This window comes from Eimeria tenella, genomic scaffold (genome assembly GCF_000499545.2).
Source record: "Eimeria tenella Houghton genomic scaffold, Eth_scaff41, whole genome shotgun sequence".
NCBI lineage: Eukaryota > Apicomplexa > Conoidasida > Eucoccidiorida > Eimeriidae > Eimeria > Eimeria tenella.
The window spans coordinates 76,575-89,447 of NW_013543345.1; the positions used below are offsets into that span (position 1 = coordinate 76,575).

A 12,873-nucleotide genomic window follows, 5' to 3' on the forward strand; every position below is an offset into this window, starting at 1 on the left:
TTACGGTTCTAACTGAGGCAACCGTCCAAGTGGATCTCTGCCCGACGCGTCTCGTCTCCACTGGTTCCCTGATTCTGCGCCTTGGTTGACCATCGATCGTCTTTGACGCTCGCGCTCTCTCTCAGCATGCAGCTGCGACGCATCCACAAGGTGTGACGTGTAACACCATTGTTCCACCCTCACTAATACGTTGTACACTGCGAAGTGCAGCGCGGCGCCACAGTCAGAATCCTTTTAGCAAATACATTGTACAAACAATACACTGAAGCACACCCATGCGACAACCAAATGTCGTTCGGCTCTACTTCCTTGTGATTTATCCTGTTCTCATATGCCAAAAGTTACCCCACTTCACTGCCGGCATCTCCATTCTGCCTTTAGCTGTTGATTTAAAAAAGCTTACAAATGTCCAATCGAATATAAAGTCATACTGGTATCCCTCACGGAAGAAAAGATCCTTGAACAACCGTCTCAAATAGGAATAGTCCGGGCGATCTTCGAATCGCAGAGACCGGCAATAGTTCAGATATGTGATAAACTCAACTGCAGACAAAACAGAGATACATGCGCTGACCTTCGTTGACCAATGCAGCTTTTATTTCCTGTGACAACCCGAAACATACCACTACCCTGTGTGGTACATAGTCAGCCGGACTCTCCATCTTGCTCGTACATGGAAATTGTTTGCAAAGGACTTCAATAGGGGTGGACATCTTCTTCTCCATAATCTTGTCATATTTATCTTTCTTCGTAGTGGCCTTTAATCCTTGCCAGGGTAAGGAACCTCTGTTGAAGTACATTAAGACGTAGCCGAGCGCTTCCAGATCATCGCGCCTGCTCTGTTCTATTCCCAAGTGGGTGTTCACAGAGGCGTACCTCGCGGTACCTGCGAGCACAATGTCGTGTTGGTAAGAACGTCGAAGATCGGTAGTGAACATAGCACAAGGGCACTTCTATGATGAACAAGCGTGCGCCTGCTGCGAATGTGAACGTACCTGTCAGGTTCTTCCCTTCTCGATAAGGAATATGGGACTGTGTTCTGGGATCTCTGTACTTCTTTGCGAGGCCAAAGTCGATAGCAAAAACAATGGACATCTTTTTGCCCCTACCGATCAAAAAATTGTCAGGCTTGATGTCTCGATGGATGAAATGTCTGCTGTGGACGAACTCAATACGATTTAGCTGCACGCGAACACAGAGTGCCAACCACGTATTCCATGGCTTAATGGAGCGGATAAAATAAGGGGCTCTGTTCTTTTCTACATTCTTCAAATTGGCTGTCAGGAGATCACCATTTGGTCGGCGAGCATCAGAACAGTCTTCAAAGAAAGCTTTCTGTTGCAAATGCTGAAGAGGTCCTCAAGAGACGGGCCCAAAAGCTCAATAATCATAACGTTGTAATCCCCCTCGATCCCATACCAGTAAAGAGTCGGGATTCCGATTCCACCCGTTAGGATTTTGTACAGCTTGCTTTCATAGATTAGTTGTGGATGCCTAGACCGCACGCTTTCCAATTTGATAGCGACTTCATCTCCTGTTGAGATGTTCGTACCTACGAGACCATCAACAATCCGCAAGTTTACATATGGTGCGTAGGATTCACTGCAACCATGTGATGCCTACAGTGAAGAAGCAAATCCGCCTCACCAAGGTAGATGTCGCCGAAGGATCCGCTCCCAATCTTCCTCCCCAAACGATACTTACCCCCCACACGGACGTCCATCATCAGCAATACTCACGAGTAACGCCCCAAGTATACACACTCCTTAAAAATAGCGCGATTTGTTCCTTACTGTAGAGATCCTGATACGAACAAATGAACAATATGCAGCTCGCCAGAAAGAAAATGTGTTGGAGTGATTGAAACTTTGAGCGGAGGCGCATCTACAATCCCGCCGTTAACAAACCCCTGGACTTCGGCACCCACCCAATGTCAATTTCGGTTTCAATACGGCACCAACGTGTCAGGTAACACCACAACTATGGAAATTTCCTGGAAAGCTACAGTAGCCCGCGAAGCCACCCCCTGATGCTGGTGTCCCCCTGCCAGTGCCGGACTAGCGAACTCCTGCCAGTGGCAACACCGTCCCCTCAGTAAGTCTCGTCGATATAGGCAGGCGAACAGGAGTTACCTGCTTCAATTTCGACGGCCACCGGGCAGCCGGTTTATCTCAACTGCCCGGCTGCCGGAAATGTCGGGCGCCGGGTCTGCGTCCAGCAGCGAACAAGCAGATGGCCCCTCTACAAGACGGCCCGCCACAAGCAGTGTAAAGGTCACGGAAGCAGCAGCACGCTGCTGTAGATGACCGATGCTATCGACGCTCTTACGTAAAAGGTGCACCGCGTCAGGCTGAGGCACGCCACGCACGTGGCGCTGCTTCTTAGGGAAAGACGCAGCAAAAACTCGCCAGAAGGGGAAGAGGTGAACCCCCTTGAACGCAGCCAGAACTCAGCAACCACAGAAGAATAAGAATGCGCTTGTTCCTGTTTATGCCGGCAGGCAGCCTCCAACGCTCCTGCGGTCCCCAGACTCCCCTGGAAGCGGCTGGAGTGATTTGCGCTCTCCCACAGTCTCTCTCGCTTCCAAGAAGTACGGCTGCGACACCAAGCTGGCTGCCGGACCATACATGCACGCTGCCTCAGGGAGCAACCCCGCGGCAGCTCCTGTAGCTGCTAAGCAAGCGCAGCACTTGGTGGGCTCCCAAGGGATCGGGTCGGCGGCTGCTGCTGCTCCCTGTGCGGCAGCAAAGACGCTAAATGGCACAACAATGAACTGCAAGGAAGCTGAAGCGATTAGGTAGCCGAGACATCCGGTGTGGTGGCTACTGCAGCCATGGCGGCAGCAGCGGCGGCAGCAGCTGACGCAGAAGCCAGCACTTTGCTCTGATGGTAGCGATCCTCCAGATGGGGAATTTGTACACACGCATGAGCATATTTTCCTGCATTGGAGTAAGGTTAAGATTGACTGAGGTTATTTGTTCGCGCAGAGCCGAGCATTAGACGCAAGTTGCATCTACTCGAGGAACAGCATTTGCGGCACCGTCCTCGCCCGGTGCCGTACTGCATTCGCTCTTCATCAACGGCAGTGAGGATTCCCTGAATGCTGCCATCTTAGGCAGGAAAACAAAGAAGAATGTTGATTCGCGCGCAGCTGACAATTTCGGCTGCTTGGAGGAGGTTGCACACAGGCGCACTGCTACTCGTCCCGCTTTCCTACGGATGATTTTGTTGTTGTCATTGCCTTTGTAAAGCATACGCCGCTAACTTGCCCTCTGAAGCTTCGGAACATTTCTCCCAAGAATGTTGCATTGGATATCTGTATTTACTATGAATGTGTTCGGTCGTTATATGTGACCAGCGTGGAAAGCGTGGTGAGTGTACTCACGAGGCGGTGTTTCGTGAGATGTGGAATTGCGATTAAGGTCGCGAGGTGGGCAGATATCCAGGAATGCAACTCACTCGTACCAAAAGATTCCAATTGTGGCTTGCAATCCTGCATTTCATCCCCTGGCTTCCGTATACACCGCCAATTTGGACAAGTTAGATGGCTGAGTGAACGGTTATTCTAGTATGTCCAGTTATTGCAGTACTGATTATTCAGTTAAACCAACCTTCCATTTCAATAAGAAATATGGTGGCTTGATCGGGCTGATCAGTGACTCCAACTTGCCTTCCGCTGCTTGTCCGCTGTAGCGTTGTGGCTAATTGAGCGCGAAAATGGAGAGAGGAGTACAGCCATAAACGCAGTCAATGCTGGAGAATTGGGAATCCTTGTATTGTTTACTTCTTTGCGTGTCGTGCTACACGCGAGCTCCATGTAGCAGCTATACTTCAGTATTTGTGGATTGTCGTGAATGAAGATCAATGACTGTGAACAACCTTCCACGGATTAGGAGCCTTTGGCTAATGCCTGCACACAACACAAAGCCAAATTTATCTGCGCTTGTCGAGACTCACACCCATTTGTGGCTGCCTCCAACTTAACATTTGAGCTCCAGTGACACACTAGTCCAACGAACTCCGCCGTAGAAACACAGAACGACTGAGTATTTAGTGCGGGCAGCTCCCTCATAACAAACGAATGGGAGAGAAGATTTGTTCAGGGGATCAGGGCGACAGCTGAAAAACAAAGCTGCTCACGAGCTTGAACCAGATGGGCTGTTTTCCATGATCCTCATTGCATGGGCCCTTGTCCCATCGACCACTCGGAAGCCAGCCGTTGAGAGCATATTTAAGCGTTTTATCTGCATTTGATATAGACCGATCCTACGCGCGTCCCTCGAACTAGCGGTTATAAGTACTGACGAAGTTAACGGCCATGGTATAAGCGCTAGAGGGGATTGGGGGTTACGAACCGCGCAGGCTGCATATTACGACTCCAGCCCTAACAAGTAAACTCTTCCCGAGTTGAAATACGACTTTTGTAGGCGAGAGAGAAGCCGGAAACTCTGTGTAGAGAGGTGCCAGGTTCCTTAAATTTCCACTGTCCTGTTGTGGGCAGCGGCCTCTGCATGCCCCGCGTTAATAATCTGCGCCATCCTGACAGCTAGCTACCAGGCTGCAACAGGGTACGGGAGTGCAACCACTTTGTTATGTTTGAGAAGAATTAGGCACAGCTTTAGCCTGAACGCCACTTTCCGGAGGGCATGCACTCAAGAACAAACAAGCAAGGTGCACGAGTGTAGAAGGTTGGAATCAGGGGCCTCGCACTTTCTGCCCCGACGTTAGGAGGCAGCAGTCTTTCAGATAAGGCATGTAGGTGTATATCGCTACACCAATATCATAGTTCACTCACTTGCCGCCAGCCTTGTAACCCACTACCGTAGCGGCCGCTCCTCTTCTCAACACGTAGACTACTCTGCAGGAATAAAGCTCAAGCTCTACAATTAGTGTTTGATTAGCAGCACACACACACGAAGAGACACTTTAAGGACTTGCTGTAGCACCAGTGATAGTACTGGTCAAACTGTGGCGCATATAACAAGTAACTACGGGGTAGCCACCGTGTTGCGGGAACGAGACCCAGAATATTGCGTTCAAGTACCCGGCATCCTGTGGCTTGTGAAAGGCAGACGCACGGCTGGTGTACCTTGCTGCGGTCTCCTATATTTGTGTTCAATTATGCAGAAACGTTTGTAAACTTAAGCTGAATTTCCAGAGTGCACATTTGTGGGGAGAGAAATAAGAATGACGAAGCGCATGATCGGCCCACGATGCACGAACGGTGTCCAACAGTGCACGAACGGAGGCCAAGAGGAGTTTCATTTTCTCGAGACCTCTTAGAAGGTTTTTCAGTGTTTATTCAACCTTCAAACCTGCGTCAACGGTGACTTCTGTTCCCACGAAATTTATGCGGTCAGGGGAACAGCAGAAGGCGCTCAGCGGTGAATCGCGCACACTGCTGATAGAACACATTTTTCGCGCAATCATGTTGTAAGCACGCATCTTATGCTTCGTGGAGATAATGGGTTTGGAGCCAGAAAAGTCATGAACGATAGAGGTAAACTTCGGTGTTTTCATCTTTTTACTTTTAAAGGCATCCTGGTCCATAATTCTGAGACACTATCCACCTTGGGGATGATCAAAAAATATCTGCAAAAATGGTGACGGACACTGTACCAGTAACAGTTGAGATGCGCTCAAGGGGAGGCAGACTGCATTGGTGACGAGGAACAGCAGTCCCATGAGGCGCGGCCAGTTCCGCTATTTACACAAGCGAGAGTCCGGCAAATATGGTATTTTCTAGGCGCCTATTTGTTATTGGGGTTATTGGCTTTGATCAGGCGTGCAAAACTTAGTGGAAGCAGCTATAATGCTTGGCCTGAGCTTGACTGTATCAGCCTTTTTCTGCACTGCGAATTTCCCTCTATATGCGCGGGACACACTGTTCTGCATATTTTGAGCTCAACGAATCCTGTGCACGTGGCCGGATCCAGGTTGTTAGTAGAATAGTCTGAAGATACATCAGGTGCTCGCATCCAGAAGGGCGACCTCATAGTCTAGCGAGGGTCGCAACCTATGCTGGGAGTAGCGCGTCCTTCAAATATGCGGCTGACAACTAAATCGATCTGCTCTGGACATGAAAAATACGGGCTCTCTCCGAGTTTGCAAATGGGTCGCTCAGCAACGTCGAGGCAGTTGCTGAGCTACACCCATGTGCTGTGCACACACTGCCGCGAGGTCAGAAGGTAACGTCGTCATCGGAACGAAAGGAAGAGGTCTCTTTTCGGTGTCTAAGTAGTGGCGGGGGAAAAGCGCAAATGTTTTTTCACTGTTCCCTACGCAGAAACACCCACTTGCGCTTTGGTCCAGTAAGTCAACTCTAACTAACATAATGTGTATTTACTACAAGGCATCCAGGGACAAAACCAACACTTCAGACAAGATACCAACACTTCAGACAAGACTGATTCGAGTCAATTTGTATGTCTTCGTATGTTCATGTTTTTCCTACTTGGAATATCAATATTGGCACTGAGTAAAGTTAGACGGCTTTTTTATCTGCTTCAGCCATTCTCATGAGCTTGGTCTCGGCAGTTAAGCTAAAACGAGAACTTCGTGCTTTTGAGGCACGTTGCTTTCTTGGAGTTGTTTGCCAAGCATGAGAGCTCTTTAAAATGCTTTGCTACATCTAGCGACCTTCGCAAATTGTAGCGCCAGGAATCGCTGGGTACGCGGCACAACTGGAGTTCGTTACACTGTTGCGAAGTCGTGACCATAGAGTGTTAGTGTGTAAATGCATGCATAGAAACAACAAAAGCGCACCTTGTTTTATTTGTTCGTAACTATTTTTGCAGTTGCGGCGAGGTATTCAGAAGGGACTGAACACTGCAAAGGAGAAGCAACGTAATGAAATACATACTTCTCTTGCGTCTCCTTTTCTTCGCCTCTTTCTCGCATGTCTTCCTTTTTATTCACGACTTGTACTTCCGCTGCCTTCAATTTCTTTTTCTTTCCTTCCTTTAGTCTCTGGTATAACATCAGCTGCTTTCCTGCTGGAAACAAAGCCTGAAAGCTCAACCCAGCCCTAGGGTGTCTGTGCACCCGTGCAGCTGTATCATGGCTTCACATGGCTCCACTGCAGTCACCTACCGAAATCCTGAGTCCCAAATTCATGATCTGCAGGGGCTAATGGCAGTCCTTGGCTGTTTTTGTTTCTGGCTTGATTTCTCGCCGTCGCAGAGCGTACTGTCTGGTGGTCTCTCTCGTCCCATTGTTGGAAGACAAATTCCACATGGTACCGCAATGACAGTGCCTCAAATATTGAATACCGAGACTAAAACCGCATGACTATATGCTTTTGTTGCGATAAAGCTCTATTTGAACACCAGCACTTGTTCGAGTGATGCAGAAAACTTTACAAATCTGCTTCACTAAGCGCGACCACTACAACAATTGGGCAAGCGTGTGCACATCAGGAAAAATGCAAAGGAAAGCTAGCTACAGAAAGAAAAAAAGTGTCCAAAAGCAGCTGATCATAAAAATGCAAATCTGTCAAGGAAGTAATTAGCTTGTCCCTGAAACGGAGCTTTGATGCGCACTCGACTCCCGTCCAAATTTCCATGCTTGGCCCTCCAGCATCCACGGGATCATCCGTAACAACGCTTCGGAGAGCGAAACTGTATTTATCCGGAACTATTTTTGAACATGTGAATCCAAGAAAGATTGTAGGGCCTTAGTTAATATTAAGGACACAACACATTTAGAAAAGAATTACCATGTTAGGCCTGTTATTGGAGAAGACGACGCTGACGAGATAATGGAGCATGATCCCAAAATTAAAATTTAACACGTCACACCAAAGAGCATCGGACAATGGGTCACCGTCATAGCGTAACGTGTACGGAAAATTTCACTCGCTACAACACAGCAAAAGATCTGCATAGGAAAGTCAATCAGAGAAGTAATAGCTAAATATTTTGCTGTGGCGATCAAATGGAAGGAACTTTTGGACTCATGAGGCTCCTCAGCTTTTCAGTTGCACTTTAGGGTTGAAGATAAGAAGTAGAAAACATACAGCTCTACTTATGCTGAGCCATCTGTCCAGGACTCAGCAGGATGCCTATGAAGGTTGCCCAAGGTCCTGGCTCTCTAACTTCGTTAGATCAATACTGCCATCATCCTTCGTGCCCTCTCTCTCAGTTAAAGCACCATTGTTGTCGGAATTCTCGTGATTATGGATGCCACTTCCACTTTTCAAAGTCTGTTCTTCTTCTGCGGTGTCCGTTACCACATGCTGCATTAACAACGAATCCAATTGCTCCAAGGCTTCTTCTTTTTGAGAAGCATCTTTCCCCTCCTCTCTCTCAACCTGATCCTTGTACTCTTGGATCATTTTCTTGTACTTAATCATCTGCTCGCGTGCTGCCATGAGGTCTCTCTGACGCTGCATATTGATTACTTCTCTATATGCAGCCATGGATGTGCCCCAACGTCTCCACATCTCAAGACCCGCTAATAGTAATAGGACACAACCAACAGCCGCCAATAAAAAAACTCCACCAATCGGGCGCATGAGGTCATTTTCGTTTGACGCACCGTCGTCGTCAGTGGCTGGTTGGTCTGGCGGCACAGGGAAGGTAACGAGGCTGACTTCACAGCCCTCACTGCTCGTGCAAGTGCGGGTCTCAAAAATGCTAGATGGGCAAGCTTTTCCTTCCGCAGCGGCGGCACGAAGTATATGCCACACACGCATTTGTCTGCACCCGATACACTCCGACCAGCGAGAAGGAGACGGATAGCAGTCTTCGGCTCTTAAAAGGCTTACCCCAAAAATGGAGTTGCATAGCCCATCTGTATCTCAAATTTACATGAATACAGCAGGAATTATATGGTCGCAGAAACTGCTGTAGAGCGAAGGAACAATATCATCTCTTGTGTAATAGGAAAGCCTTAAGCGCTTCCCCAAAAACAGAACACAGATTAATGAACGCAAAAGATGGGAGCCTAAACTAGTTGTCTATTTGTAATTCTGGGAATTACGTAGCCAATAGATGGGGAATAAGCGATGGTGGCTTTTCGGCGTGAATGGCATAGCCCACCTGCGCAAGGCTCATGCTGGAAAAACTCGCAGGGAATTCCCCCTTCCTTCTCCGTTTGGTATACTTGCATGAACCTACGGCAAGACAAACCGCAAAGTGGATATGGTGTAGCCCATTCCTGTCTGTCGCCTAACTTTCAAGCTTCTATGTTTGTTCGACTGCTGGCTGGTGTAGCCAGACAATACAAATATAGGATATCGTTGGTTTATACGCATAAACGTAAGGTCAGTACACGCCTTTTACGTCGACAGTCGGCTTGACACGCCGTCCACTCGCTCCACGCTCCTTGACAGTCGAGGCTCAAGTGAGATGTAAGCCTCCGTACAACTGGCACACTACAGCTAGAAGGACCCAAGAAGCCTCCTGGAGGACAGGTGTCCAAAGGCATGCCAAATACTTGGAACTCTGCAATTTGAAACGGCTGCGTTGCCTTTATGGATATTGTTTTGGCCCGGTATAACCGCAAATCCATCGCCTCCCACACGCTTTGCGCAGCTGGGGATGGAGGTACACTTGTTTCCCATGTATGGATATCCTCTCCGCTGTCATCAACAACTGACAATGAAAAGTTAAAAGAAGCAACTTGAGCTGCTTGCGTACCTGCTACGGATACAAATGCCAAGCGTATATGCCACAAATCTATGGCACTTTTGAGCTCGACAGTTACTAATGCTTCCCCGTTTGCTCCAAGTTGGATTTGCGTTGAGGTATCCAGCAACCCATCTTGCCACAGTTGCAGCTCAGGAGTCTCAGACTTCCCCAATTTGTCAGAAGATCTCAACATTTGCTCACCCAGCTCCGGCGTAAGTTCCTCTCGCAAGCGTCCAGCAAATTTTAATATCGCGGAGCGCCCAGACATCTGCGTATGTAGAGATAGTGTCCCGCTTTTCATGTTTGCAGAGGCTGCATCTGGTTCTCCGTCTGCGTCGACAGGCTGCTTGTTGATCAGGACATCCCCAATATCAACGCGACTGCATGGTGACTCGAGGCAGTGCTTGGCCAGCTCAACGCCTGCCTGAAAAGCGCAAGCAGAGCCCCCGCGGGAAGCGACCTTTACTTGGTACGCATGAAGAGAGACGCAGAACTCCGAGCAATTCGCTGTCGATAACGAAGGTGACCACCTGAGTCATAAAAGCATCGAATGCATGGATCGCTTTACTGAGCAGCAAGTGCGTCTGTCCACACTAGAGCAAAGATAAGGTGCACACTGCAGGATGCATGATGCTGCCAAGCAAAATACGAACTCTCCAAGACAATCGCCATCTGTGTAGAATCCGGTGGCCCTTTGTACAGAAGCAATCCTTCCTGGGAGTTCTGCCGGGATGTAGTAAAAGCTTTCATCCACCGAGAACCTTTTCGTCGTCAACAAGTTAATCCAGATTACCGAGTCTGGAGCCTTCTGTAAAGATGTCACTGTCCTGGTTGGCAGCAGGGAACCATGCAGGACGCGCCTTATTTCAATTTGCGACTCCTCTATTAGAGACCCGTCTCTCAGTCGTTCTTCTATGTGAAGAATATGGTTCACTGTGTCATGATGCAGCAGCAGCACCGAAGTACTGCCCGCAGCAGAACAGTGAAATGAACGGTACGAGTCGGCATTGAAGACTTTTAGTGTCATTTCGTTGTACGAACGACTACCAGAGATGGGGACCTGCATGTAGAGCACCTGCCCCCGACGTGCTTTGGAGAACTCGGGAAGTGCTGTATCGTCCCACCAAGGAAGGGGAGTTGTTTCCCAAGAAGCATCGTCGCTTCGCACTGTGGGCCATGGCTTCTGCCGCTGCTGTGTAGATTGCGAAGCTGTCTCTTCGAGAGCAAGGAAGACTGCCCATTGATCATAGAACAGCGGCGCAGCGCAGAAGCCTTTGATTGCAGCAGGGCTGACAAACTTGACAGATGGAAGTTGGAAGCCTCCTCCAGCAACGAACCTAAATTCACTTTCTACGGGATTACTGTGAAAATACGTCACATCGTTAGCGATAGGGTGCTCAGCGAATATGGCGTCGGGAATTTTGGTGTCTGCCACCTCAGGCTTTTTAAGATTCGATATGAACGATGACCCCTTGTTCTCCTGTGCATTGGACAAAGAATCATAGTAGAATAGTACCTGCTGAAGTTTTTCCCTACTCTCATCTGCACGCGTGTACTCAGCACCCCGAACAATGTAGTAGCTTCTCATCGCCTCAGGTGGATAAAAATTCTCATGGTAGGCACCCGCTCGTGAAAGCCACAGGTTGTTAGGGTATTGCACTGACACTTGAGTCATCCTACCAAACTCCCTTATCTGCAATGTATTGCTGAGGGAACCAATGGCGAAGTGCTTGTGGACACGGCTTCCATCAGTCCCTGGCCCCAGAAACACAAACGAATCTCCGTACGTGTGTGGCTTAAGATTCGGACAGTCTTGAGAAAGCTGGTATTCTTCAATGGAAGTGAAATACTCAAGGGGCACCCCATCTTCTCCGCCATAATGAAGGCACAAAGGACAATCATGACTAAGGTTAACACTTGGAGTGCCAACAACCTTCTCAAAGAGCGACAGTTTTTCTGGAGCGCGCACATCGTAGAAGACTATTTCGCATGGCAGATTTGAGTTGGCGACGCAGCATTGCAAGGTGACGCATGCAGAAGGCAACATGCGTGTAAATGCAACAAAATAGGCTATATAACCTTGCTCATCCACCCTATAGCCAAAAAAACGTGGTTCTTGTCGACCACCGGCAGTTAAAGTCAGCTCCGACCCTTCCTGCTCGCCGTCGCTGCGAATCTCCACACGCCTAGCAACGCACATTTTTTGTCTCCTACTGAGCAGCAACGGAGTCTCCCCAGGGTTCGCAGTGATGAATTGATTGCCTTCGAACCTCCAACCACGCAGTTCTGAATCTGTATAAGGGCAGTGGTGATATACGATGTGAATAGACCCAGAATCTGCTGCATCAACTAGCAGCGGTTCGGAAAAGGGCTCGCCTGACTCCATATACATACCATATGGTTCGTAAGAGACCCCATAGTCGTTCGCTAAACTGTGGTTTGCTGCAAAGAGAACCTCAAGCAGCTCAATTTTCGGGATAGCTGTGACGGGAAGGATGAGTCCGATTGACAGAGCTGCATATTCACCAGATTCGAATGTACAAAGCCCTGCGTGTGGGAGACGTTGAGGAAACAGCACCAGGATAGTAAGGACAGCGAGGAAGGTGGTTGCAATTACACTGAATCTTCGATGCCTAGACCTCCCCCAAACCATGAACTGCCACAGATTTGTAGGCATCTTGGCTTGTAAGATCCGGTACTTTTATACTTTGTTTGATTTTATCAACGGCATCAAAGGCGCGACCAGCAAACGGTGCCCCCTGGAAATAGCCACGGTTTTTTCTCCCGAATGGGAGCAATTCTCTTCCGGAACGTGCCTTGCTCTAATGCAGACAGAAAGTGGCTGCGCGTGGCGCAGACACAGGCGCGGTCATTCCTCACTCACAGAAGTCTTACTGAATTGTCTTCTGAAGGGTTGAATATGCGTGCCTCCTGGCAAGCACGACGATTATGTGGCTCGTCTTCCCCCGACATCACAGGAATTATCTTTCAGAGAGTTTAAGCGCTGCTGCGGTTCGGCAATCACACAGCCTACACAAAACTGTCCATTTTGTGCATTGCGAGAGGTTGCAGTGAACGTCCGACAGGGTTAACAGCAGTTGAGTTCACCGAATCCCAACAAGTCGCCTGTTGAGTTACTTTCGCGATAAATCCCTTGCTGTTAAATATCAGTAGCAGCATTTAGCTGCCTCTCCTACGAAGACTTGGGCATTATGGATGACGAGCAGCTTCGATGTGACAG

The 12,873-nt window shown here is 48.7% G+C and overlaps 2 protein-coding genes across 2 annotated transcripts; both read right to left on the reverse strand.

Moving 5' to 3' along the window:
* ETH_00022575 (casein kinase i) lies at window positions 1-1,726 on the reverse strand (the record flags this gene model as incomplete). The annotated part of the gene is made up of 6 exons (XM_013376861.1): window positions 1-231; window positions 404-543; window positions 674-886; window positions 996-1,182; window positions 1,293-1,552; window positions 1,648-1,726. The coding sequence occupies 6 exons, from the start codon at window positions 1,724-1,726 to the stop codon at window positions 1-3; spliced, it is 1,110 nt and encodes a 369-aa protein (XP_013232315.1).
* A 6,336-nt stretch (window positions 1,727-8,062) lies between these two features.
* On the reverse strand, window positions 8,063-12,309 carry ETH_00022580 (uncharacterized protein; the record flags this gene model as incomplete). Its single annotated transcript, XM_013376862.1, has 4 exons — window positions 8,063-8,793; window positions 9,042-9,115; window positions 9,305-10,162; window positions 10,286-12,309. 4 exons carry the CDS (start codon window positions 12,307-12,309, stop codon window positions 8,063-8,065), a joined length of 3,687 nt encoding a protein of 1,228 aa, XP_013232316.1.
* Window positions 12,310-12,873: the final 564 nt, after the last annotated feature.